We start from the raw sequence: 26,075 nt of genomic DNA, 5'->3' as shown, positions 1-26,075 counted from the left end.
AATTATTTTTTCAGACTTTTTCAAAAAATCGCTTTTTACACATTTAATGAGAAAAAATTAAAAAAACATAGATTTTTATTTACAAATAAGCGTAGAATGTATATTAAAAATTTATATTTAATTCATATTTATATAATTAACAAGTTTTTTATTTATTTACTGCAATGCTTTTTCTTAAATCGGGAACACGTTATTTGAATATCAATGTAAGTTGAAGTATGAAAATAAATACACAACTATTTTATTATATAACTATTAATTGAATATAAATTTTTAATACATCTACAATATTTTTTTACTACTCGTTTAAACTCATTTTGTACTTTCTAAATATAATAATTAATTTGGAGAAACAAAAATATAGCTTGAATACATTAATGTTTTTGCACTTAACCATTTTGAACCTTTCCCTTATCAGCTCAAATTAAAACTAATTAATCAATGCCCTTCGCCCTACCTGACCCGATACGTACAACCGTTGTCCTATACCATAAATTTTTGCTACGGGCCTGGAAGTAGTCTTTAACAATATTTTTTAATAGAATTCATCATGTTATTAACTACAAAACTCTATAGATTTGCATTGCAAAAATTTTGTATTTAAACATGTGTGTTATTCCAGGTAAACGAGCCTCCATGTTTTTTGTTTTAACCAATCCTAGGCGGGCGTTGTCCCAAATTTATGCAAATCACCCTGCATATTACCTTATTATTGACCAAAGTTGTGCTTGCAAAATTACTCCTAGATATGCAAATAAACTCACCTTAGTCGTTCAAAGCAATAGTTTTTTTTATTTAGTAAGAGGAGTGACAAGTTATTAATTTCAATGTTGTTGTAATTTTGAAAATATTTAATAAAGCATTCTTTTGTTTTTAAAATTAAAGACAAATTTTGTACAAAATAGAGTTTGAAAATGTCGACATTTAATTTTGATTTGATTTAATTTTTAATTTATTAAAAATTACCTATACAAAGTGAACCCATTAAATACGTGTCAACAAGCTTTGCTCTTAATTATTTTCATTATTGATATTGACTTGTTATTATTGTTGTCCTGTAAACACTTAAATCTAAATTTTCCTCCTCTTACACACAAAAAAAGGTCAAATGAAATCCCTGAAGTATTTATATTTCATCAAAAATTTGCATACAATTTCTTAACGATATTCTTTTATTTGTTTCTTTGTTTAACCGGTGTTTTCTTCTTTTATAAACATGTACCTTCATTACAAGAAGAGTGTCCTACTTACTAAATATAAAACGTGCCATTTCGACACCCTTTTCAAAATGGTATATTCCAACGCAAAAAAATAATACTCCTAGGGCTAAAAGGCAATGAGTTTTTTTTATTTCAGACATTAAGCAAAATTTAAATGGTGTTTCTTATCAAATCCTGATGTTATATAGGTATTCTTATTCCCTGAACTAGCGAGGGAGAATGATGTTATATATTTCTATTTTATTACTGACTCTTGGTGCGGGGAGATATAATTTATACAAACAAAAACAGGAGTGATTGCGTTGTTAGACAAAGTCTATGAACTCTCTGTTTCTTGTTTACCTATATATATTTAATATTGAAAACAAAATGTTGAAAACTTTTGCCAAGCTTTCTAAGAAATTTATGAAAATCTCGGATTGTGCGCAAATTTCACAAAAAAAAAAAAAAAAAAAGAAATCTTAAATGCTTTCGTAAAATAAACTCAATGGTGCTAGCATTTTTATTTGTATTCTCATAACTAATCAACTTTCTCATCAAATACTGTGAAATTGCAAAAGTTTTAAGGAGAAAAAAAAAAATAGAAATATTAGATATGTCGAAAATGTATGATATTTTTGTGGTATTAAAGGCTTATTATCTTCTTTAGCAAGTATCCGATATTTTGTGGTATCACAATGGATCCATAAGGGTCTAAGTGTGTCGGGTAATTTGCCTGACAGCCACTACTACCTAACCTAACCATCCGATATTTTAGAACTTTTCGATACAATGCATATTTAATGGAAGTTTTTATTTTTAATGCTTCTGAATACAAACAAACAAGAGAAGAAACAATATAAAAAGGGCGCTGCACTGCCTATTAAATTAAGTCTAAATGGGCTGTTACATGATGTTGGTGATGCTTGATGATTGACTATATTTTCAAAATTAAATGATGATTTTCCTTTTTCAGATTAATTGAATTTTGAAAAGAATTGAACCTCAAGCATGTCTAGGACATTGTCCCTGACATACCCCAGATATGTCCGAAGCATGTCCCGGATATGTCTCAGACCAGACATGTCCCAGACATATCAGGGACATGTCCCATAAATGTCCCAAACAATAAGACATGTCCCAGTCATGTCCCAGACAAGTCCCAGTCATGTCCCGGACATGTCCCAGATATGTCCCGGACAAGTCCCAGACATGTCCCAGAGATGTCCCAGTCAAGATCCTGGCTTGTCACAGACATGTCCCAGACATGACCCGGATATGCCCATGACATGACTGGGGCATGTCTGGGACATGTCCGATATATGTCCGCGACGTGTCATGGGACATGTCTGGGACATGACTGTGACTTGTCCGGGACATGACTGGGACATGTCCGGGGGATGTTTGGGATTTATCCTAGACATGTCTGGGACATGTCCTAGACATGTCTGGGGCATGTCCGGGATATGTCCGGGACATGTCTGGGACATGTCCGGGACATGTACGGGACATGTTCCGGACATGTACGGGATATGTTCCTGACATGTACGAAACATGTTCCGGACATGTCCAAGACAAGTCTGGGACACGTCCCGGACTCCGTATATATATAGGTATATAAATTCAATTTAATCGAAAAAAACATCGTTATTCTGTCATCAATAAATCCGTCCATATCCGAGGAGCGAGGATTGTGGTTGTTCCAAAACAACATCTTCTCATGAATGAGACTCGAAATGTGAATTAATCAATTAAACTAACGAATATTTAAATAACCAACGTGTCGGAATTTTATTTGAATTCATTTATTTTTACTTCTCGTTCTCATAACAAATCCCTAACAAAAATTAAGAAGTTTGAATTATCAATTTTTCCCTACTATGGCATAGGTCTTGTCTATGTTTATCTGCGGTATGTAGATAGGTGCATTAAATATATCAAATTCAAGATCAAAAAAGACTTGAATGATATGAATTATTCTAACGACAAATGTCCACGTCCTTTCCATCATGAATTTTCAAAAAAACGAACTTTGTGAGTGAGTATAGGCCAACGAACGAAACTTAACTCGTTTTGCTTTCCGCACTTGAGTAATGAGTTTTCTGCTGAACAGTGTCGCACCATAGTACATTTCCTTGTCCATATGAATGACATTGAATGATTGATGTTGTCAGCTGGAGTTAAATTAGATTTTGCCTGAATGGAATTTGTCTATCTATCTACTCTACAGTGCTGATACAAAATTCGTATTCACTGCGATATGCCTTTAGTTTACAAATCCTTGTTTTCATTGCTCACTGGTCAGTATAGTCAGTACTCAGAGAGTCTATGTAAAAGTCATTAACTCAAAAAAGCATATTCTTCAATTCGTTTGTACATATAATCAAGAAGCAACAAGTTTTTTTTTTTTAATAAGTTTTGTGACTTGTATATACTTTAACTCTACATACATTACATATATACATTAGAGTTATTAGGTTTTTAGGTTTGTTAATTTGTGGTTAGCATTTGGCGAAATACATGCATATTTAAAGGATTAATTGAAAATGTTACATCACAGTATTTCGTGATTGTTAGAATTATAAGAAAACTCTTAACTAATGTATTACCGACTAAAGTTTATCTATACATGCGGAGGAAAAATACCACATAAAAACAAGTAGATTCCACATTAAATTTATCGGATTTCTGTATGGTTTTTTGCCAGGATTAAGCGGACAAATCTTCTTAATTTCTTGAATGCGCATATTTTAAAGAAATCCACTTGATTTAAGCGGAAAATCATCTTATTTTATGTGGAAATATGTAAATTAAATAAAAACTAGCCCCACCAGTGAGAACAGTGAGATACTGTTGGAAATAAGTATGATAAACTGCAACTAAAGCTAAGGTCAGACTATAATTAAAATGAGATGAAGTTGACTTTTAATTTGACAGAATTTAAGCGGATTTAACTTATTTTAAGCGGACATAGTATTGTTTTTAGAGGGTGGTGCCCTTTTTTTCCCCGTTTATGTTATAATTATACATACTAAAATATAAAGGGATTGTCTAAATTTTACATAAATGGAAGGGGCCTAAAGTTTACCGCCGAACTCAAACGACTTCGCAGAGATGCACTTTTTAATGACAAATCTGTGTGGATTACTTGTTAAAGGTAAGTCATGTACAACTCATCAGAAGCACATTGTTTTAGCTTAAAATCTAAATAAATTTTTTTTAGTGTTAAAACAGTTGATTTCGCGCTGTGGTTCGTTTGTTCATAGTAAGTTCATGAAGTCCTAAGATTTTTTATCATTAGCGGACCCTCAGCCATGTTTGATTTCTCTACCTTGAAAAATTTCTCTAGCAACATCTTGTACTACACTTTTATTTTAAGGAAACAAAAAGAACTGAGGCCATTTTTGACCCCCCTTTAACTTCAATACCAGAAATCCTAAAAAAATTCAAACTAGCTTCATTTTTTGAGCTTGTCTAAAACAAGCTCAAGATTTTCAAAATTTAAAAATTGGTAATTAAAAAAAAGTTGCCTAGTAAAAAATTAAATTTTAATTGATAAAAATTTAATTTAAAATCAAATCCGAGAACTTCGTATACATTCTTATATCTCAGTCCTTTTTGTGCCAGCATAGTTTCAACATTACTTGGATCCTTTTTTTGCAGTTATGTTTTTGTTGAGATTTTACCTACCCGATTAACTTAAAATACTCCGTAGGTACTCTGAACTTCATAATGAAAGATGCAGCATGCAGGCAAATATCTTTAATCTCTGAGGTTATTTCTTTTTTTTGTCTGTTTTGTGTTGAAGGTTGAACTGAATTTCGACTTTGTTTCCACAATGTGTAGTAAACTTTTGCTAGCTCTACATGGTAACGTAATTTATTTCAAAGACACACAATTATTTTTTTTATTGATTTCCCAATTTATCCTACCCAAAATGCAGAATAAAATGAATAAATTATAAAAAAATAATATAATGCAAATTAGTTGTAGAATGCAGGCAGAATAAAAAAATACGATCTTCCAGGTGAAACGCCAAATTGTGTTTTCGTCATATCCTTATTTTTATAATCATTCTTAAAAACAAATTTTTTTGGATTTATGTATTTAGCAGATGCTTTGTTTTTTATTTGATAAAAAAATATGTTCTATACAAAAGAAAATTAGCGTAACTTCTCAAAGTGATAGTTGACGAAGTTAAGAAGGATTATTAACCAACTCTCCAAAGTTGAAAATCTCTAGAAACACTCCACACGCCCGCTTATAAGTGAATTGTGTACAAGAAGTATCTATGGCACCTTAGAAGTGCTGGGAAGATCCTAGAGAAGAGAAGTAAATATATACGAAGTACTTTTCCAACATTCAACCTCTCCTCTGCTTGCTTGCATATGAAATATTATATCACCAAAAGTCTTATCAAAATAGGTATTATGGAAATGTTGGATGAAGTAGGTATGAAAATGTGTATGATGAAAGTTTATTGACTTACTTGTTTCTTTAGTGTCTCTGCTCCAGAAACTTCAAGTGAATTTATAAAATATGCAAATGTAAGGGGTCTGATGGTGATTTGTTTTCAAGCGTATGCTGTGTTATAATTACAAAAGCAAAACGGTTTAAGAAACCTTCTCCTAACAATGGCAACAAAACAGGAATAAATTAATTTAAATATCCTTACTTTGATGTAATAAGGGTAGTGTGAATTATATCTTCCTTAAAGTTTTTATTTGATTATCACCTGTTTTTCAGAATAAATCGCGCTCCCAAAATAATTGTATTGTTGGGGGCAAAAAAAAAATTCAAATAACATTCGGGTTATAATTGTCAACTGTCAATTGATTAAACTGGTCGGCAACGAAAGTAGAGACAAACCATACTTTTCCAAAGGATTTTTATGTCCTGAGTCCGTTTCCGAAGTTAAAATTTTACTGTTAATTACATCACTGTTAAATTTTACCGTTAATTTTTAGAGCTCGAGGTTGGCCAACGAATGTTTTCTTCAACATAAAATAACAATATAAGGTTAATAAACACATTTTTTCCATTGCGACTCTTTGACTTTGAATTACAAACAAACCTGAGACTGTCTTGGACTGCCATATCATTTCCTCCAAATATCCATTTGCTCAACGATCTCCATGATGAATTCCATTAACTTAATTGAATTTTAGTTATCACAGTTTCATGCATCACCCCTTCCATTATTAATTGGATGAAGATTGAAGTCACCGCTGATAAGTTTGAAGATGAGAGTAGTGGAGCCATCTAGATTCAATTTATCCCATCCTTATAACCAGAGCTCTAAGGTGACCTTGTCTGATTCAATCACTTTTTAACCAAATTCCAAAAAGGAGGAGGTTCTCAAATCGATTGTATTTTTTTATGATTGTTACCTCTGAACTTTGGACTGATTCAACCGATTTTGATAATAATTTTTGCGTATAAAAGCTAGTATACTTTCAGCGTGGTCTTTTTATTTTTTTTGTTTCAATTTGGTCCAGTTCTAACTATGAACCGTTATAAGTTTTTATCCATAAAAGTCGGTTTATTTTATTCAAAAATAACGGTTTAAAAATTTATATTCTGATGTTTTCTTGATTTTAATGAATTTTAATTTTTTGAAAAAGTGAAAAAGTTTAGGCACAATCTTATCAGTTTGATAAACATACTTTAATGAATAAAAATAATGTGGAGGTGCAATGCTACGTCTGAATTCCTGGAGATAGATTACACTGGTTTACAAGGGTTTTGTTGCCGAAACAAAAATATACTTTTCTGAAGGCTTTCGATGTGCTGAACTGGAATCCGAACTCAGAAACTTCTAATCAGCTCCCGTTTTTGAGATATTAGCGTTATAAGGAAAATTGTTTGAGTATATCTAGTAACGGTTTTCCATCTTTCGATAACTGTTTAAATCTTTTTAATATCTTTTGTATTCCCCGAGATATCTTAAAATGAAGTAAGTGGGTTTTTCTTCATATATCATAAAGGAGATAATGGCGTACATATTTCATTAAAGATGAGATCTTCATTACCGCAATGCCAACGCTTAGATTCCTTGCGGAAGGATCATATCAAAAAAGTGTGGGACAAGATACGTTGTTTGGGCCTGCCAAATCAAATTGTCATGGCCTTTTTCATGAGATCTGCTTGGCGTACCACCAGTGTCGCTTCGGTTTTCTTCTATAAATTCTAGTACCTGAATGTCCTCCTCTAGTCCATATGTCCAGATATTCATGCCACTTTCACAAGTCTTTGAGTCGAGAACTGTTACAGATAACTGACAATTTATTTTCGAAGGATGAAAGTACATTGTGTTTGTTTGGTCACAACCTGTTGCGCGAATGCATTTGGTAATGTGACGAAGCTTCATCTTGATGTTATATTTAAAACCCTTTCACACCTAAAATATAAAAAACAAAAAAAAACAACACATAAAAAGGAACATACTTTTCTCAAGCAGCCGTCAGCATCAGCATTCCTTGTAGAAGGCTGTTTTTTAAAACCTCCTCTTGCGATGCCTTCATTGTTTTTCAACAAGTCAATTAGCTCTGAGAGTTGTTTGTTGTGTTTGTGTGTTGTTTTTTGTGACTCCCAAATTATTTTAAATCATTTTAGTATTTTTTTGTTTCAAGTTATTTATTTAATAAAATGACAATTTGACTCACATAATTTTATTTCACTCACTCAAATTTACGGATCATACAACTCGCCAATACACACAGAAATAGCTTTAAAAAAATACTAAGACAACCTTCCACGTTCTATAAAGTAATTTCCTCAGCAAGAAACCTTGACATAGGGTCATATCGCAGCGTTGTCAACCCATTCACTCAAAATTATGCCTCACTTTAAAAAAAATTATGCCTTTTCAAATAAATTATGCCTCAATTTAGATTTCTGAGTTTATGTTTGAAAAATTACTCTGGTTTACAAGGGTTTTGTTGCCGAAACAAAAATATACTTTTCTGAAGGTTTTTGGTGTGCTGAACTCGAATCCGAAGTCAGAAACAACTAATCAGCTCCCGTTTTTGAGACATTACCGTTAGAAAATGCAAAAATACGTTTTTTTTTTATTCTTCGGACCTTCTTCTTTTGTATAAAGAAAATTGTTTGAGCATATTTAGTAACGGTTTCTATAAGAACTGTTTTCCATCTTTCGACACCTGTTTAAATCTTTTCAATATCTTTTATACTGCCCGAGATATCACAAACTGAATTAAGTGGGTTTGGCTTCATATATCATAAAGAAGATAATGACGTTATAAAATTTATAAAAATACCAAACAACTGAGGATATCTCGGGCAGTAAAAAAAAGATATCGGAATAATTTAAACAGATTTAAAAATTTGGAAAATAGTTCTTATAAAAACCGTTACTAAATATGCTCAAACAATTTTCCTTATATAAAAGAATAAGGTCCGAAGTACTGCATTTTTTAACAGTAACATTTCAAAAACGGGAGCTGATTAATTTTGTTTTGACTTCGGATTCGAGTTCAGCATACCGAAAACCTTCAGAAAAGTATATTTTTGTTTCGGCAACCAGGGTTATAATAAATTTATTTAAATTTGTAATATTTTTAAATGGAACAGGAAGTCTATTTCATATTTTAGCAGCTATGGTAAAAAAAAATTTTAAATTATTGAAGCTCTTGGGATATTAATATTTTAATTTCACTAAGATGAAGAGTATTGAAGTTAATGGAATGGATAGAGAGGTTGCTGTTGATGAATTTAGTTGATAATAAATTTACATAAATCTCAATTTACAAAATCTCATAAATGTCTTATGTCAAAACATAAGTGGCATTCCGAAGATACAAGAATTTAAATGAGATACGTGATTATACTTTTTCAATGAGTAGACAAAACGAACACATCCGTAATGCTACATTTAGGATTTGTTTGGTAATGGTGTCCATACCAGCACATAAAGGTGCACCATATGATATAAAGATTTTACCAAGAGAAGTCTAATAGACTGTGGTAATATACCATGAAATCTTCCAGAAACGCCTGATGCAATCGTAAATGGTGCCAATTATTTTGTTAGCATGATTATTCCAAGTAAATTTTGTTAAATACAAATCCTAAATTCGTTATACAGAAGACTTATAAGGTATAGCACGCCCATTGAGGAAAATTACTGGAAATTAAGACTCATTTAGACTTTATTATTTCTTAAGAATTTATTAAAAATAATAATGCTCTGAGATTTACCAGGATTTAAAATACTATTTTCCAAAGCCCATTTATAAATATTCTTAAAGTCCTCATTAATACTGCAAACTCTATATTTTCAACCGAATTCCCAACCGAAAACACAAATAAATTTGTAGGAACTAAATTTAATAAGATCAATAACGTCATTTATGAACATGCTGAACAAACACGGACCTAAAACTGATCCTTGTGGAATTCCGTACTTTTAAATCAACAGGATCCGTTAGTAAAGAACCTGTTAGAACAGCTTTTTGGCGATCAATTGGAGGAACGTTAAGCAAAATAAATCCACAAATATCCTTTAAATTTCAAGTCGATCTTACAAGACATTTCGTTTGTTTCCAACAAACTTTTGAACAGAATAATTAATGGAATGGGCTAAATTTTTTGTAATTTTCAAACATTTCATAATCATAATTAAAATGAAAAAGTATATTTCAAAAACTTAACGGGTGAAAAATGACCACCCTTATTTTTAATAAAAAATGCTTGCATTGAATTCTATACCGTTACTTTCACTCTACGCCTTTTTATCGTCCCTTAATTTTTTAAATTTTAATAATTATTATGAAATGTTTGAAATGACTCATTAATTTTGTTCAAAATTTTGACCGTTTGAAACAAAGGAATGACCAGTAGATCGACCGAAAAAGAAGTGTATGTTTAACGTTCAGAATTCAAATGCGGGCATTCTACATGTAAATACTACATTTATTACGCATTAAAATAAAATAAAACAAAAAAGAAAGGACCTAGTGCAAATTTTACTAAAAAACAATATTTTTAAACCATTGATTTGGTATTAACTTCAAAAAATATAGAAACCCAAAGCTCAACATTATTTTCGTTAGATAAATGACCAGTAGCTCTGTATAGACCCGGTTGAACGTGTCCTGGCATTCCATCATTCGTTATTATGCACTTGTTGAAAAAATAAGTGTTTTGTGGTAATGGTCCTTCGAAACTGTCTTTATGTTCTGGCAAGGTACTGCATTTTATTAAATCTTTCTGCAACATTTTAACATAAATCGATGTCATGAATTTGTAAAAAGTTGTTGTTGGAATTTCGAACGGAGTTGCTTTAAAATCACTACCCCCCGAAGAACTTCGATATAATTTTAAACTAACCTGCAAATGATTTATTTTGTTGTAATTATCTCTAACATATTTATTATCAAACTAAGATATTCACCGAATAAGTGTCGTCAATGTCAGTGGCAAGCATTAGAGACCCATTGACTGCATAAACTCCTCGATTAACTCGTAATGTACGCAGATCAAACGAGATAATATCAGAATTTGAAGTATTTTGTTCGAAACGTAGTAGGACAAATTCCCAATCCTGAAAGCATGGAGTTTGTAATGAAACCTTAAGGAAATTTGTTTTAGTTTACCGTAACACTAGATACTCCAACAAACCAAATAAATAATGCAAAACCGTTTAATAGAATAAATGCCCGACACATTTTAAATGCTACTGTTACTCACTTCACTGGAGGAGTTTTGTTTTATAACATTATTCTTATCAATTTAAATCTTGTTAATAGACAAATTATAATACTTACATGTCAACATATAAATTTCTATGTAAAGAATTTTTCTTGACGTAACAATAAGTTAATCTAAAGTTGTATCAAAACAACCAACAAGTTAATAAAGCACGAATTACATAAAATACATTGAATTTGAAAGTAATTGGTCTAGTTTACACTTAAAAACACAAAATCGGTTATCAAGCTGTTAATTTTTTGTTATTAAGTATTTTAAACCATTTTGAGCACAAAGTTATACACGAAAGTTCATGTTTGTTAACATTAAGGTGGTCATACAAAAGTTTATCGGTATAGTGCAATTTCCGGTCCAAATGAAGAAAACAATATTTCATATTTTTTTTTTCAATTCTTATTTTCCTTCCTTATATTTACTTTTAGGCCTAGCTTTTTAGTGCGGGATCAAGGCTTCAAAGACTTTTTGAGCTCTATTCATAATTAAAAAACAAAAGTTTCTTGGAAGTCTGGTTCCTGAGATATTTGCAACCAAAAATTTTGTGTTTCTTCCTTTTTCCTATATTAGTGGATACCTTTTGACCAAAGTCTCGAAACAAGTTTTGGTTTGCAGATATGAGCTCACAGTGAATAGGACTATCCATTTAGCTTAAAAATTACAAATCTATTTTTTTTTTTAATTTTCGAAAAAAATCCAAGGGGTACCCCTTGCCAAGAAAAAATATTTTTTCAAAAATTTCCTCCAAATTCATCGAGTGAGACATCAATAGAAAGGTCTCTTAAAGCTTTATTCATAACTGCAAACTCAAAGTTTCTTGGAGGTCTGCTTCCTGAGATATTTGCAACAAAACATTTTTTTTCTTCCGTTTTTTTACATTTCGAAGCCGATATCTTTTGACCAAAGTCTCGAAACAAGTTTTGGTTTGCAGATCTGAGCTCACAGTGAATAGGACTATCCATTTAGCTTAAAAATTACAAATCTATTTTTTTTTTTAATTTTCGAAAAAAATCCAAGGGGTACCCCTTGCCAAGAAAAAATATATTTTCAAAAATTTCCTCCAAATCCATTGAGTGAGACATCAAAAGAAAGGTCTTTATGGCTGCAAACCCAAAGTTTTTTAGATATTTTTAACAAAACATTTATTTTCTTTCTTTTTGTTAGATTCCGAAGCATTCGTAAACAATTTATCTTTAAGGTTTATTCATAACTGAAAACCAAAAGTTTCTTGGAGGTCTGGTTCCTGAGTGCACTTAGATAAAAACGTTACATTATAAGATTTTCGATGTAAATTCAAGGGGGCAAACAAAAAAATTACAACTCAAAAATGTTATCCAAATCCATCGAGTGAGACATCAAAAGAAAGGTCTTTATGGCTGCAAACCCAAAATTTTTTAGAAGTCTGGTTCCTGAGATACATATTTCCAACAAAACATTTATTTTCTTTCTTTTTCTTAGATTCCGAAGCATTAACCCGTAAACCATTTTTTTTTCTAAAAAAAAAACAATTTTTTTATTGTATTATTTGTATATTTTTTTTATTGTAAGATAAATCTGACGGACAAAAAGCTGCTACAACACACGACATTAATATACAACACAGAAAATCAAAACAGGGACAGAACAAACAAAAGAAAGAAGACATATGCCATAACGTCAATATATGGCACAAATAAATACAAATAATAGATCACGTATACGCCACAGTGCATGTGAATGTAGAAAACGTGCAAATAATTTGAATCAGAGCTTTGGCCTAGGTGCAAACACACACAAATTGATATTAAATAACAATTGAAAAACATCTGCATCTTCCTTGTCATCAGTGTTTTTAAATATACCAACAAAAACAAAATCCTTTCAAATAAGAATAAAAAAAATGTGAAAACATTCTTTCTAGTAGATTCTGATTATTTTGAACATATAAAACAAATCAAAAATAAACAAACTATAAATAGCATTTTTTGATAACTTAGTAACCAAAAAGGGAATTTTTAATTTCTGATTTCTCCTTTACTTTAAATAATTTCAGTTTATATGCTATAAAAGCGTTCCCGGAATGATATTTTCTGGTGTATTTTCAAAATAAATTCTAAGTGAAAATTTCTTTCTTATTTATCTACCTTATGCCCTAAATTTTCTTATATTCATAAATCATAACAAAAAGAATGTGAAACATCAACAAGTTTGTATTAAAGTATTTCTTCTTTGAATCTTATATTTTTCATTTTGAACAACACTGCATCCCGCACAGTAAACTTCAAGTCAAGTGTTAAATGCAGCTTCTCTTATGAATCTTCTGAATCCTGCTTCAATTCCTATCACCATCATCGTCTTCGTCTGTCTCTCTTCAAAATGTCGCAATCAAGTGAATCGTGTTCAAGTTATCGTCACGCAAATTGAGTTGGGAATTATATTGTATATACGAGTACATATGCAACAGAAGGACTTAACGCAAATGGAAGTAATGTAATTCATTTTATTACCACTTCTAAGCAGGGATTATTTCAACTATCAGTATAGAGTGAAGGACTTTTGGTTATTCCTTATCTTTTTCATAGACTCGTTATATCCGTTTACAGAGAGTATCCGAATTGTGAGTTTGGTAATTTTCTTAAGGGGTATAAAATTGAGGAAACGTACATACATATATATAAGTACAAATTCATGTGTCATTTAACTGATAGCTAAATAATATTCGTTTTGTAGGAAAGTTTTCTTGGATAAAAACTTTACAGAGCGTATCCTTCATTTTCTTAAACTTATATCGACATTTTTATATGTATGATGCCAGTAAAAATAGACCACAACAAATATGGATGCATTGGGATGTAATGTAGGATCAATTAAACCTAAGACAGAATTAGAATACCTAACTATGTATATTAATAAAATTTAGTAATTTGAAAAAAAAAAAAAAAAAATAATATATTATAAGTAAAGGGTACTTTTTCGTAATTTTCTTTCAATTTCAAGTAAGCTGCTTCGGGCTAGTTTTTACTTCCGATATAAGTACTATACAACAGGGTATCCCCAAAAGTCAACTTCAAATCGAAAACGGGTAATAGGGTATGTGGAGACATATTGTATAACCATTTTGAAATTGGAATTTAACTCACCAACTTTTGATGTAACTTTCCAAAATTTTATATTATTTTTTTCACATAACAGTCCATTGAATTAGGGTCAGGTAAAAATGTTAGGCACTTAGTAGGGCTAAAAAAATTATATGTATTTCATGCAAATGTGTTAAAACTTTTGAATGCAACTGTTAGCGACGTTATTCAAGGTTCCATAACAAAAATAAATTTGAGAAAAAATTAATGGTATTTTCCATTGGTAATTCCGATTTCGACCGAAAAAAATTATTTTTTTTTCTTTGCACATGGAATTTGCAATTGATTTTTTTTTAAATAATTGAATTAGTGTCATTTTGTGTGCGTGTTAGCGCCTGCGGTGAAGCTGTCAAATTTCCATTTCATTATAAATCTGTCAATTCGTTTAAAATTGCTTTTATTTTTTTAAATTTATTGGTTTAATATTTTTGTTAAATAGTAGTTCTGTTTAATGAATCTGATCCGTTCAGAAAAGATCCGAAAAGTACAAGTTTGTATGTTCCATGAAGGAAAACCTTGCCCTTAACTGTTCTACAAACTGTCATTTTGTGTTTCATGAAGTTGTCCAGCACAGTTTAGTTCAAGTTTTTCTGCTCCTACTTTTGAGGTAGAGCAAGTGAGTGAAAAGTGTCAAACAGCAGCTGATTTGTTTTATTCTGACAAAAATATTATAAAATTAATTCAAAATAATGGAAATTTCTTTAGAATCCTCTTAATTTGAAGAAAAATTCAAAATGAGAACAAATATTTTAATTAATTATAATTTATTTGAATGAAAAGTCATAACAAATGAATTTATTTTTTTTTTTAGTTTCAAAACTGTCAACCCTATAAGAACGGATGTTGTATCTTTTTTGTTCTGACAGTTTTCACGAATTTGTGCTGTTCTTATCTTTTCTGTTCTGGTTTTTCTTCATTAAACAGACCTAGTATAAATAGAAGCAAACTCTTTCCGACAGAAATAAATTAAAAAAAACAAAAGGAAAAACTTGTTTCTGTCAACCTGACAGCTGGAACTTATATTCGTAAATCTGCCGAAAAATCTAAATCTGCAGATTTTATCTTGAATAAAAAATAAATCAATTTATTTTGTTCTTATATTAAAGAACATAAATGGAGATGTACCTATGTATAAAAACTTATAAATTTTTGAAAGTTCTTATTATTGTTGTTATAATTGTTTAATATTTTTTTTTAATTTATTATATGTATTTTTAATTTATTATAGTATTTACATACCTAAACTATAAATTGTCATAAATACATTTATGTTCTGTAGCTCAACTCAATCAAATTTTTTAGGCTTCACTTATTATAAGATAATTTAAGTCTTAATGTGTTAGCATTTAATCGAAATAAAACTAAACTAAAACCATGGAAAGCCAAAACCGTGGAAATTTGTGTTTTGATAGATTTAGATAAAAAATAAATGGATTTATTTTATCCATAGAAAACCCCACAAAATTTAAAATGCCTTCAACTCACAAAAACATGGCTACGATTTTTAAAAATTATTTTTCTCATAACCGTCACCACATACTCTATCACCAGTTTCGTTTCTTTTTCTTTTGGGATACCCTCTTTATTAAGTTATGCACTAGTAAAAAAAATTTGCGATAAAATCAAACATGACATTACAACGTAAATAGAGAATGCGAAAGAAGTGGATCACGCAAGTCTGTCTGTCTGTCTGTATAAAGAAACGATTCATTTCAAACTGTACGGAGAAAAAAGACCAATCTAAGCGGATTTCTGCATGGTTTTTTGTCAAGAGGACTTCCGTCTTAAATTAAGCGGACGAATCTTCTTAATTTCTTGAATGTGCAAATTTAAAAGGAATCCACTTAATTTAAGCGGAAAATCATCTTATTTCTATGTGGAAACATTTTAGTTTTTGTAAGCCCTGGGGATGGATCCTAAATTGTTTTTTTTTTATATTTTTTGTAGATTTTTGGAGATAAAAATTCATTTTAAACTGAAATGAAATTCACCTAAAATTTAATAAAATTTTAGCGGATTCCACTTATTTTTAGCGGACATCGTATTGTTTTAAGAGGATGGGATTTAAAATTGGCATCATCTTGTTTCAAGATGTCCTTTTTTCCGTGTGGGTACAAAGTTTTTTTTTGAGACTCTCAAGAGGGGTTTTTGGTGGAATTAATTTGTGTCGGATCAAAAATAACCTGTTACATACCAATTTTGGAAAAGTATATTTTTCTCGAAAACGGCTCCAACGATTTTGTTAAAAAAATACACAAGAATTTTGTGTGATTTCTTGACCCACTTGGGTGGATTGTAAGTCCATAATTGATTTGTGGATTTATGTCACTCACAAGTGGCTCGTGAAAAGTCGGCATTATGGGTCACAACTAGCATTAATATATTTCGATTTTTTTCTTCTTCAATTTGCTACTACATCAAACGAAGTACAGTCTTTCTTATAGATACCTAGCTGCTGTAGAGAAAATAAGTAGGTGGTATACAAATTTTTGTCGTCAGGGCTTTCTTGACTTTATATTCACTTCCTATTTCTTCCAAAGTTTCGTGTAAATTTTATTTGAGGACATTTTTATTTTTCCATTAAAATTAATGTACATAGAATGATAACTCGAATTCCGAAAAAAAAGAACATAAAGGCTCAAACTTTTTCTTTAATACATTAACGAGGTCCATTGGGGGAAAGGAAACCATTGTTCTCCTTCTTATATAGTTACTTCTGCAAAGCAAAACAAAAAACAAAGAGACTAAAGGGGATTTCAGTTGGAATTTGGATTACAACTCTGCCCTAGTAGAGACTTAGTTGATCATCATAATATTAATGCTTGAAAGAGAGAAGAAATGCTAGGTTATGTCCTTGCTGTGCTTATTGCAGCTATGCTATAGGTATGTTTGTGTATACTTTGAGAAATGTTTATCCCAAAAGATTATGAGGCGCTTTGGATTGTATAGACGTAATACGTAAATAAGCACATTTGCATATAATAATTTTGGTTGCGTGGAATAAATACAAAAGTATATTCGCGTTTTTTTTTTTTTTTTTAAAAGAAGTAATATGTAAACTTTGAGATGAACATGAATTTTTTCATTTTGTTTACCCAAACAGGTTTCTTATTTTGGAAGTTAAAGCTTAAAGGAACATTTCCTTAAAAGTGAAAATATGAATTAATAAAAGTTCATTTTTGTTCTTAATAAAATGACAAAAAAAAAGATTTTTTAGAATAACCAGAGAGATATTGATTTTTCATTTCATTCAATGTTTTTAAAAAATCAACATTTTCAAACACTTTGATTACTCAAAAACCGTAAGATTTATCAATGGGCACGTTCAGGAAAAATTAGGGACTAGATATTTAGGTAACGTCATTTTCTGAACGGAAATTTGAACAAATTGACTAAATTAGTTTGGATACACCATTATTGTCAAAATTCGAAATTTACTTAAGAATTTTACAGATCGCGTGGGGCAGACACCAAATTTCACTTTACTTTAATAAATAAATATTATTAATTATAACCGATAGCGCACTTTTTACTCGTTTTTCACACAAATAGATTTAATTCTGTTGTAATTAAAAACAATCATCTGTCATGTTGACAAAAAAAACTTTCCTAAATATTTAGCGAAAATTTTCTTGCCTAACTTTCCAGTCAGCTTTCCAATAAAATTACCTAAATTGGAAAGATTTTTTTTGACAGTTGACCAATCAGAGTCCGAGAAATGACCTAAATATTTAGTGCCTAACGTTTCTGAACCTGCCCAATATTTCATGAAATCTTAAGGTTTTTGAGTAATTAAAAAAAACATTTTAATAAATGCCAAAATTGTAAACAATGATAAAAAAAATTTTCGAATTCAAGCTTTTTTAATTTTTTGCATTTTACGAGAACATGTAGATACTATAGTAAACTAATGTAAATTTTTGTTTACACCATCAGAAAGTAAACATTTTAATAAACGAAATGCCCACCGACTTTTTGAAAAAAGCTGATATTTTGAAACGTAAATTTTCGATTTTTTTTGATAAATTACAGTGTATTTGGGCCATAATAAGGTAAGTTTTCACAAAATTTCGTAGAATTTTTTTTTTAAAGATAAAAATTAAGAAAAACTAAAACTCGGTTATTTAAATTTTTCACATTAATTTTGAAGTTATGTAAAAAAATTGTCGATAGAAAAGTTGTAGATCTTTTTTCCAACATAACTAAACCTTTTTTCTGATATAAAACATTTGATCTCGACAAAAATACCTTTTCAATGAAATAAATGACTCCTCGTTATTGGTTCGAGGGCCAAAATAACTATTGTCCTTTAAATCATTAACATAATTTCTTAGAGAAAAATTTATTCAGATATAAGTTCTAGAAAAACTGGTTTTGGGCTCACAATGACCCCTTCTATCGTTCTATAGAAAAAAAGAGGTTGTCTGTAAAGCCGGTTTACGGACGATGAATTTACGTGATAACTTCGTAAGAAAACAGGTTAAATGCTTTTAAAATGAGTCAATTGAAGCGTTTATTTATTTCAAACAATCATAATTTACAAGAAAAAGCTAAAATAAATTACCCTTTTTCGTTTTCATTATATTATTTTTTTATTTTAAAAGCTTACAAAAAAAATTATACCATTAAAAAGCCAAATATTTCTTCTAAATAATAAAACCATTTTAAAATGTTTACAATGCGCAAAAAGTATTAAAATAATTTATTAAAAACAATCATTTCTTATGAAAAAAGTGAAAAAAATCATTTCCATCACCCAAAAATTCATTTTTTTGATACAACAACCTATAATATATTTTATACCACCTGAAAGCTTATTTCTTCAGTTCAAAATATATATATATCAATCATGTCTATTAAGCATCTCCAAAAAGAACTAGAATTTTTTGAACTCGATCAATTTTCATCAAAAAAGCAAAAAAAAACATATAATTTTATGTTCTCATGCTATTGAATCAATTTTTTAGACAACCTATACATCATGTAAAAGCTTATAATTTCACCTTTTATATGACGTTTCAATCTTATTTCTGCGATGCCTAGGAAAAAAGTTAGAATTTTTTAAAGCCAACCATGTCGAAACTCCAAACTGAGATTACGGTACTTCCCACACTGACTGGTGGCTGTTCATGATCAACAGATCTCCACAGGTGTTTTGGGGTATTTCGCAAGTTTTTAAATTTAACATTGTGTAGCTTGTAGTGAATGTACAGTTATGTGTGATATACCAAATGAAACTTAACCGTAACATCATCAAGTTCTCAATAAATTTAAATCAAATTTGTTTTGCTTTAGACCAAAGATAGAACCTGTTGAATAATAAAACTTTATTTTACCGTTATCTCAAAATTGTGACTACAAAATTGAAATTTTGCATAGATATAGTCCTGTCTATTAACTATCTACAATATAAATTTCATTTATTTATATATTGAAGAAAAAAAGATAAAAATAAAAAACTGTTAAAAAAGGTCAAAAAACTTGGGACAAAAAAAATTGTTTTCCCGTTATTCGGTCAAAAACCATTTTGAAATACCAATTTTTTGCACATGTATGCACAGTCATAGACTACATGTTCTATAAGCTTGAGATTTTTTTAATCCTACAAAAAAATTAAAAAAATAAAAACTCACCCAAAAAAACCCCAAAATAAGTAGGTGTTTTTTAAAAATTCATATTTCAAAACGCAGAGACTTAAAAAAAATCCGTATCAGACCCCTAACTTTTTTTTTAATTATCTTTCGAATGACGTTTTTCAAATTGTCAAAAAAAAAATTCCCCTACCTTTAATCACTACTTTGTCAAAGGTCTACCTCATGTTTTAGAAAACCATTAATAGCTTGGTTTTGAAATTTTTTAGAATTTTTTCAATACCATTCAGTCTTGCAATAAATTTATCTATTGATTAAAAAGAAATTCAACTCTTTACAAAAAAAAAAACAAAATCTTTACATTGTCGCGTTTAGAAAATAGCCAATTTTTTGAAATTTTGTTTTACCCCTATTTACCCTATTAAAAGATGGAATTTTTTAAAATTCTTCAAATGTATTTAACTTTATTTTATTATCTTTCAAATAAGCTATAGAAGATTTTTGTATCTCTAATAGTTTATTTTTAATTTTGAATTGAAATTTTTGCCGCACTGCTAAAAATTTCAAGTGGAACGTTAGAAAATTGCGTCACTTTTTCGTAGTGGCAGCCATGGTTCATCGATTTATACGACGTTATCACGTCAAAAAAAAACCACACGAATATATTTTTTCCATTTCAAATGTTTATTCTGACAGGACTATGCTAAATTTAACAGATTTGAGCGTGTTGATTTTAATTATTTACTCTTTTAATGAAACATATTTTGCTATGTCTTCATTACTTGCAATTATCACGTTTTCATTTAAAAACAACAGATATGGCAAAAACAATGAGTTTCACAAGTGACACAGAAATTTACGTAATTAAAAATTTTGTTGCTATATTGTAATGATTCTTTTTTAATCAAATGTGTTTTTTTGTGCTTGCAAAGTGTCATTAAAGTTCATATTTTCATCTTTAATAAGTGCAATAATGAACAATAACATCATATGCACTTTTGTCAGAAATGTGCAATACTTATCTGGGTTGTAGAACTGCAATTATTAAAACAAAAAAATTCCAATAGTTTCTGAAATGGCTTTTAGGAATTCATTAAAAATATATACCTAGATCAGATAAGTATAGATATACTTGTATCTTTAAAAATATTATTGTTCAGCTATTACTACAGGTTATAGAATGCATGAAATAAGTTTTTTTCTAAGTATAGACTTGCATAACCTGTTGAAAAGCAATTAATGAACTTATTTTAGGCTTCAGCTATCCCGATTCTAATCTAGTTTTTTTTTTGTATTTTCCACCGACAAAATATTAAAAAAAAAACATCGATACAAAATGTCTAAATTTAACCAAAAATTACGAAGGACAAACCTTTAATAAATAAAATTATCTAAAAACTGATGTTTGTACATTAGGGTGGAGTGAAACTTAACTTTTTTTTTATGTGCCAAAAGGCTCTTGGAGACAAGAAAAAAATCGTATGGGAGGAAGTTCTATTCCCCTTCGTTCAGCGGGGAGGGGCAATTAAAAAAAAATTTACTTAATTTGGAAAAAAATTATTTAAATCAACGGTTACACCTAAAATAACGTGCTATAACTTTTTGTAAAGCCAAAAACATAGTCATTTACGAAAATTTTAAACAAAGCATTTTATGGTACAGTTTTTGAAAAATAATTTTCAAAATCAAAAAAAAAATTTCAAACTAAATTTTTTTCAAATCAAGAAAGCTAAGTTAAACAATAGAAAATCGACAGATAAAAAAAAACTCCATATTGAACTTTAGGGTTTTTTCATTTTTTTTTTTCAAGTGACCCTCTAAAACTTCTTTGATCGATCTGAAATTTGTTTGTCGTTATTTAAGTTCCAAATGGCATCCATACTGGGCTATGTACATATATAAAAAAAAATAAGACAACTTTTTTTTTTAGCTCCACCCTAATGTACATTAAGGTGGTCCTTATATTGATTTTCGCTGAAATTCCACGGTGGATGGGCTTTGGACATCAATTAGTTCTAAATAGCGAAAAAAAATTAACAAATTTGAAAAACATCCGAATAAAATTACCTATACAAATCAAAGGATATGTTTGACATGAAAATTTCACGTTAAATCCGGGAGAGGCAGGGAGTCCAATAAAAGTCTAAAAAAATTAGGGAACATTTTGCTCAGTATTTCCAACCGGATGGCGGCTATCCAACTCCATGTCCCCAAGGGACAAGGGCCACCCTAATGTACAAATAAAAATAAATTCTGTGAGTTCATTAATATCTGCCAGTATCTTTCTTGCTTTTCGGGTCTAGTTCTGTAATTAGTTTTCTCTTTTTTCTGCCTTATTCAATGCACACATTTTAAATCTATATCGAAAATATTTTCGATTTCTTTAAACGTTCTTGGTAAAGAAAATTTACGGCTGTATACTTACTTTTGTGACCGACTGTATGTATCCAAATATTTTTAACACTGAGTGTCAGGTGCATTAAAATGTTCTCTTAGTTTGATCCCATCATCAAGTTTTGATTTTTCTGAGCGTATCCTCATCAAAACACCTAAATTTAAGTTGAAGCCAAATTAAAGAAAATATTAGAAAAAATGAAATAATAACAGATTTAAATTTTTTTTTCAATAATTCGTTTTATTTCTTTCACATTTTGCCTTATTTCTTTTCTTTGATTTACATTATATTTTATTATTATTTACTTAGAGCCTTTATTTTATTACTTCATTCCCTTATTTTTATATTTATATTCTTGTTTATGTTTTACATATTTTAAATAATTTTTTTGTTTGCATTATTATGTTTACAATTGTTCACTTAATAATTACACATATACACATCTTTTTTCCTGTCAAAGAAATTAAATTTCTTGAGTTTTTTTTTTTGTGAATTTTTTTTTTTTTTAATTTAACAATATTTTATAATAATAAAAAAAAATATCAATAAATTCATTCCTAGTTATTATCGTATTTCTTAACAGTAACAGTACTTTGAATAACATTTCACATTTTCTGCAATTAAAATACTTTTTTTTTTAATTTAAGAATTTATTTTTTTTTTTTTTTTATTTTATCTAAATAACAATTTATGAATATTTCACTTGATTTTATTTTATTTATATATTTCTGTGTTGAGGGATATAATACATACAAAATTTAAATGACTTATGAATTTATTTGAATAAATACAAAAATTGTTTTTTTTTTTTTTTTTTTTTAAACACTGCATAGAGTAGATTAAAAAAAAATTTCAAAATCAGCTAAAAATAAGATACAAATTAAAAACGATCAATATTCTTTGAAAGTAAAGTTAAGGCGGTTAGAATTAAAAAATGTTCAAAATTAAAAAAAAGATAGACTTAAAGATACAGTAGTTTTCGTTTGGTTTATTTAAGTCATTGTGTTTTCGGGGATGAAAGTGAAAAATGTTTTTTTTTTTTTTTATTTCAAATTTATATTCATTGAGTTCTAACAAGCCAGTAATTCATGAAACTTCATATTATTTATCTACTTCAACGTTATAATGTGTTTCATTACTTTTTATGTGTTAAATTTAAATATACAAAAATGGAAGTATTATGGAATAAAAAGTTGGACTATTCATCGAAAAACCACAAAGTTGTTTTTTTTTTTGTGTTTCAAGTCATGTTTATGGTATTCAATTAAAATTATTAAAAATTAAATTGCCTCTCTGACTTTCTGTATATGATATCTAATGAAAAAAATGTCCTAGTAATAATTAAAAAATAAAATGAATTTTTTTTATCCTTATTAAAAAAAAATATACGAGTGGGTACTTGCGTTTGAAAAAGGTGTTTGCACTCATGTACACGCGATAGACGTTATAAACCCTCTCAAACACTACACAATTGTCATTCTCATAAACAAAAAATCCCTACATTAAAGTTTTGATAAACACTGTCGGGAATAATAAATTTTAAATCATGAGGCGATTGGCCACTTTAGAACACTTTGTCCATTGATCTAAAGAAAGCTAATGAAAAGTGCTCATTGTTGCTTAATTAATTTCTCTCTATTAAAATGCATTATGGGTGACTTGCACAATGGACATTTGCCATTTGAGGGAGCCACTTTTATTGTATTTTTTTCAAAAGCTTCAAACGATTATGTTTCTGACCTGACAACTTCAACACAGATTATAAGCTTGTAGTGGTTATTATGTGTTGTTTTATTTTTCCAATTTCCAAATTTTTCCACCGAAAAATCATTAATAAACGGAATTCGGAACAAAATTGGGACATTTTTTAAATCAGGACTTATATCGGGACACTTTTCAAATTTCGGAACTGTTCTGCCAAAATCGGAAAGAGCAGGGAAATTTGTTTATTATCAAAATAAGGATGAGACAGTTATTTTTAAATAATATAGCTTGATAGCAGCTGCCGAAGACCAATCTTAATTACTTAAAAATATATCCATAATTTAGGAAAAATTAGTCAAAATTCACGCTTTTGAAGACCATTTGTATTCAACGAGTTAGAAGGTATAATTAGCACCAATTTTTTTTTTTTGAAAATAAGAAATCTTACATGTCAAAACTGGAAACTTTTTACACGAAGTCTTACTCTTATTCGACCTTCACTTTATTCTGACATTATATTAATTCATTAATACTTTAATTCCATCGTCTTAAAGACGTCCACATAAAGCTTTTATTCTTCCTCTTATTTTTGATGACTTTAAATAAATTATAAAGTACCTAAGTACTCACTGATGTTTAGTCAAAATAAAATGCAAGAGGTGAAGAGGTGAAGACCTTCTTGATAGTAATTTATTTTCAAAAGTTTCTAACGCAAACATATAGATAACATACAATATTTTCATTGCAAAAAGTTAAATAAAAAATAAAAGTTAAATACTGAACATACAACACATCTTTATAAAATATTTCCAAGAATTTCAGTACCCACCTATTGTTAAAAGGACTTTTCCACAGAGTGTTTTTTTTATTTTGTATTTTCATCTCTTTGATACAAAAGAATACTGTAGAACAAATTGAATTGAATTAAATGAATTTGACATAAATCCTCTTGATTCCTTATGTTCATTAGAAATTAAAGGTTTATGCCAAATTCGACATATCCACTGTATTGTTTCCCAACATGGTTTTGATCTCAAAAGATTTAGATATTTTACTCTCTAAAAGTCAAGTATAAATTTTTGTTTCATAGAAGTAGAAATTCATCACTTTAGTCAGCAGCTAAATTTGACGACATCCTTTTATTCGAGGCAAAGAGTTTTTTTAGTAAGTTTCAAAGTATGGTACCTGGAAACAAAAATCCTCCTACCCATCAGGCAGTGCAGTTCAGTTATGAGATTATTTGGACACGTTGAAAAAAGCCAAATATAGAGGTTCAGCTTTTTGTATAAGTATTTGAATAATTTTAACTCCGAAATTATGCCCACATTTTTGAAAATAAATAAATAATCTACAACTAATGAATGTAAGTTGATAAATATTAATAAAACGATTTTAAAACACTTCTTCCAATGCGTCGTCACAAAAAAAATACACTCTACCTATAACATAAGTAGTTGCAACTAAAAATAGATTAAAGATACTTATTATAGGTAAAGTTAAAAGGCCATACAATTAAAAATACCAATAGCAAAAATTTAAATGGTATTTATTATGATAACATAAATTCTTAAATAAGGAAAATATAAATTTATTACCAGCGTTAGCATTCTATACAAAATAAAATAATTTTTGAAAAAGTTTATTGGTAAATCTGAATGGTGCATCTATTTGAATACCTGAATAATAAAGCAATACATTTAGATATTCATTAATTTATTTATTTTTATAATCACTTCTTGTACTTGCGTGCAGAGTTTAGATATAACTACAAGAGTCACTTTTTGAAAAAAGGACAGAAAATTAGAAAGTAAAATATACTTGCTTTCTTTATTTTCGGAAAAGACTAAAAACATTTTTGACTACAAAAAGATTTTTTGAAACCAAAATTATTTTTTAAGTTTTACAGTCGGATTAACTTCTGGAGTTTGCGAAATTCACCTAAATACCTTTTGCTAAAAGTAGCCTATGTAGTTACACCTTTTTGACGGAAGGATATGATTATTTTAGTGTGATTGTCACAATAATTTGTTAAACGAATTAAAAAGAGATATGAAACCAAAAAAGGTGAAATCGAAAGATATTTATTGTTGTTTTTTTATGTTTCCCCGTACCTACTTTTTTATCCTTTAAAAATTAAAATATAATTTCTCTGAAATTATTGCTGAAAAGTATGTATATATGTATATTTAAATCAATGAAATGTTTGTCATATCGTCGACTAAGGGTGCAAAACTCGCAACTTCTTTTATAGCAATATTTTTGACGGTTGTACTAAGACGAGTTGCTGGTTTTGTTTACAATAGGTTGTTTCTGAACTTTGTATTCCCATAACTTGTCCACTTTC

The 26,075-nt window shown here is 29.2% G+C and overlaps 1 protein-coding gene across 1 annotated transcript; it reads right to left on the bottom strand.

The window, feature by feature from the left end:
- Nucleotides 1-10,184: 10,184 nt before the first annotated feature.
- LOC129913010 (uncharacterized) lies at nucleotides 10,185-10,980 on the bottom strand. Its single transcript, XM_055991327.1, has 3 exons — nucleotides 10,817-10,980; nucleotides 10,615-10,764; nucleotides 10,185-10,550 (listed from the first exon to the last, which is right to left on the bottom strand). The coding sequence occupies exons 1-3, from the start codon at nucleotides 10,886-10,888 to the stop codon at nucleotides 10,206-10,208; spliced, it is 567 nt and encodes a 188-aa protein (XP_055847302.1). The 5' UTR covers nucleotides 10,889-10,980; the 3' UTR covers nucleotides 10,185-10,205.
- Nucleotides 10,981-26,075: the final 15,095 nt, after the last annotated feature.

The sequence above is a fragment of the Episyrphus balteatus genome, chromosome 3 (assembly GCF_945859705.1).
Source record: "Episyrphus balteatus chromosome 3, idEpiBalt1.1, whole genome shotgun sequence".
NCBI lineage: Eukaryota > Metazoa > Arthropoda > Insecta > Diptera > Syrphidae > Episyrphus > Episyrphus balteatus.
The sequence above is the reverse complement of the archived record's forward strand: the minus strand, read 5'-3'. Positions and strand labels throughout refer to the sequence as shown.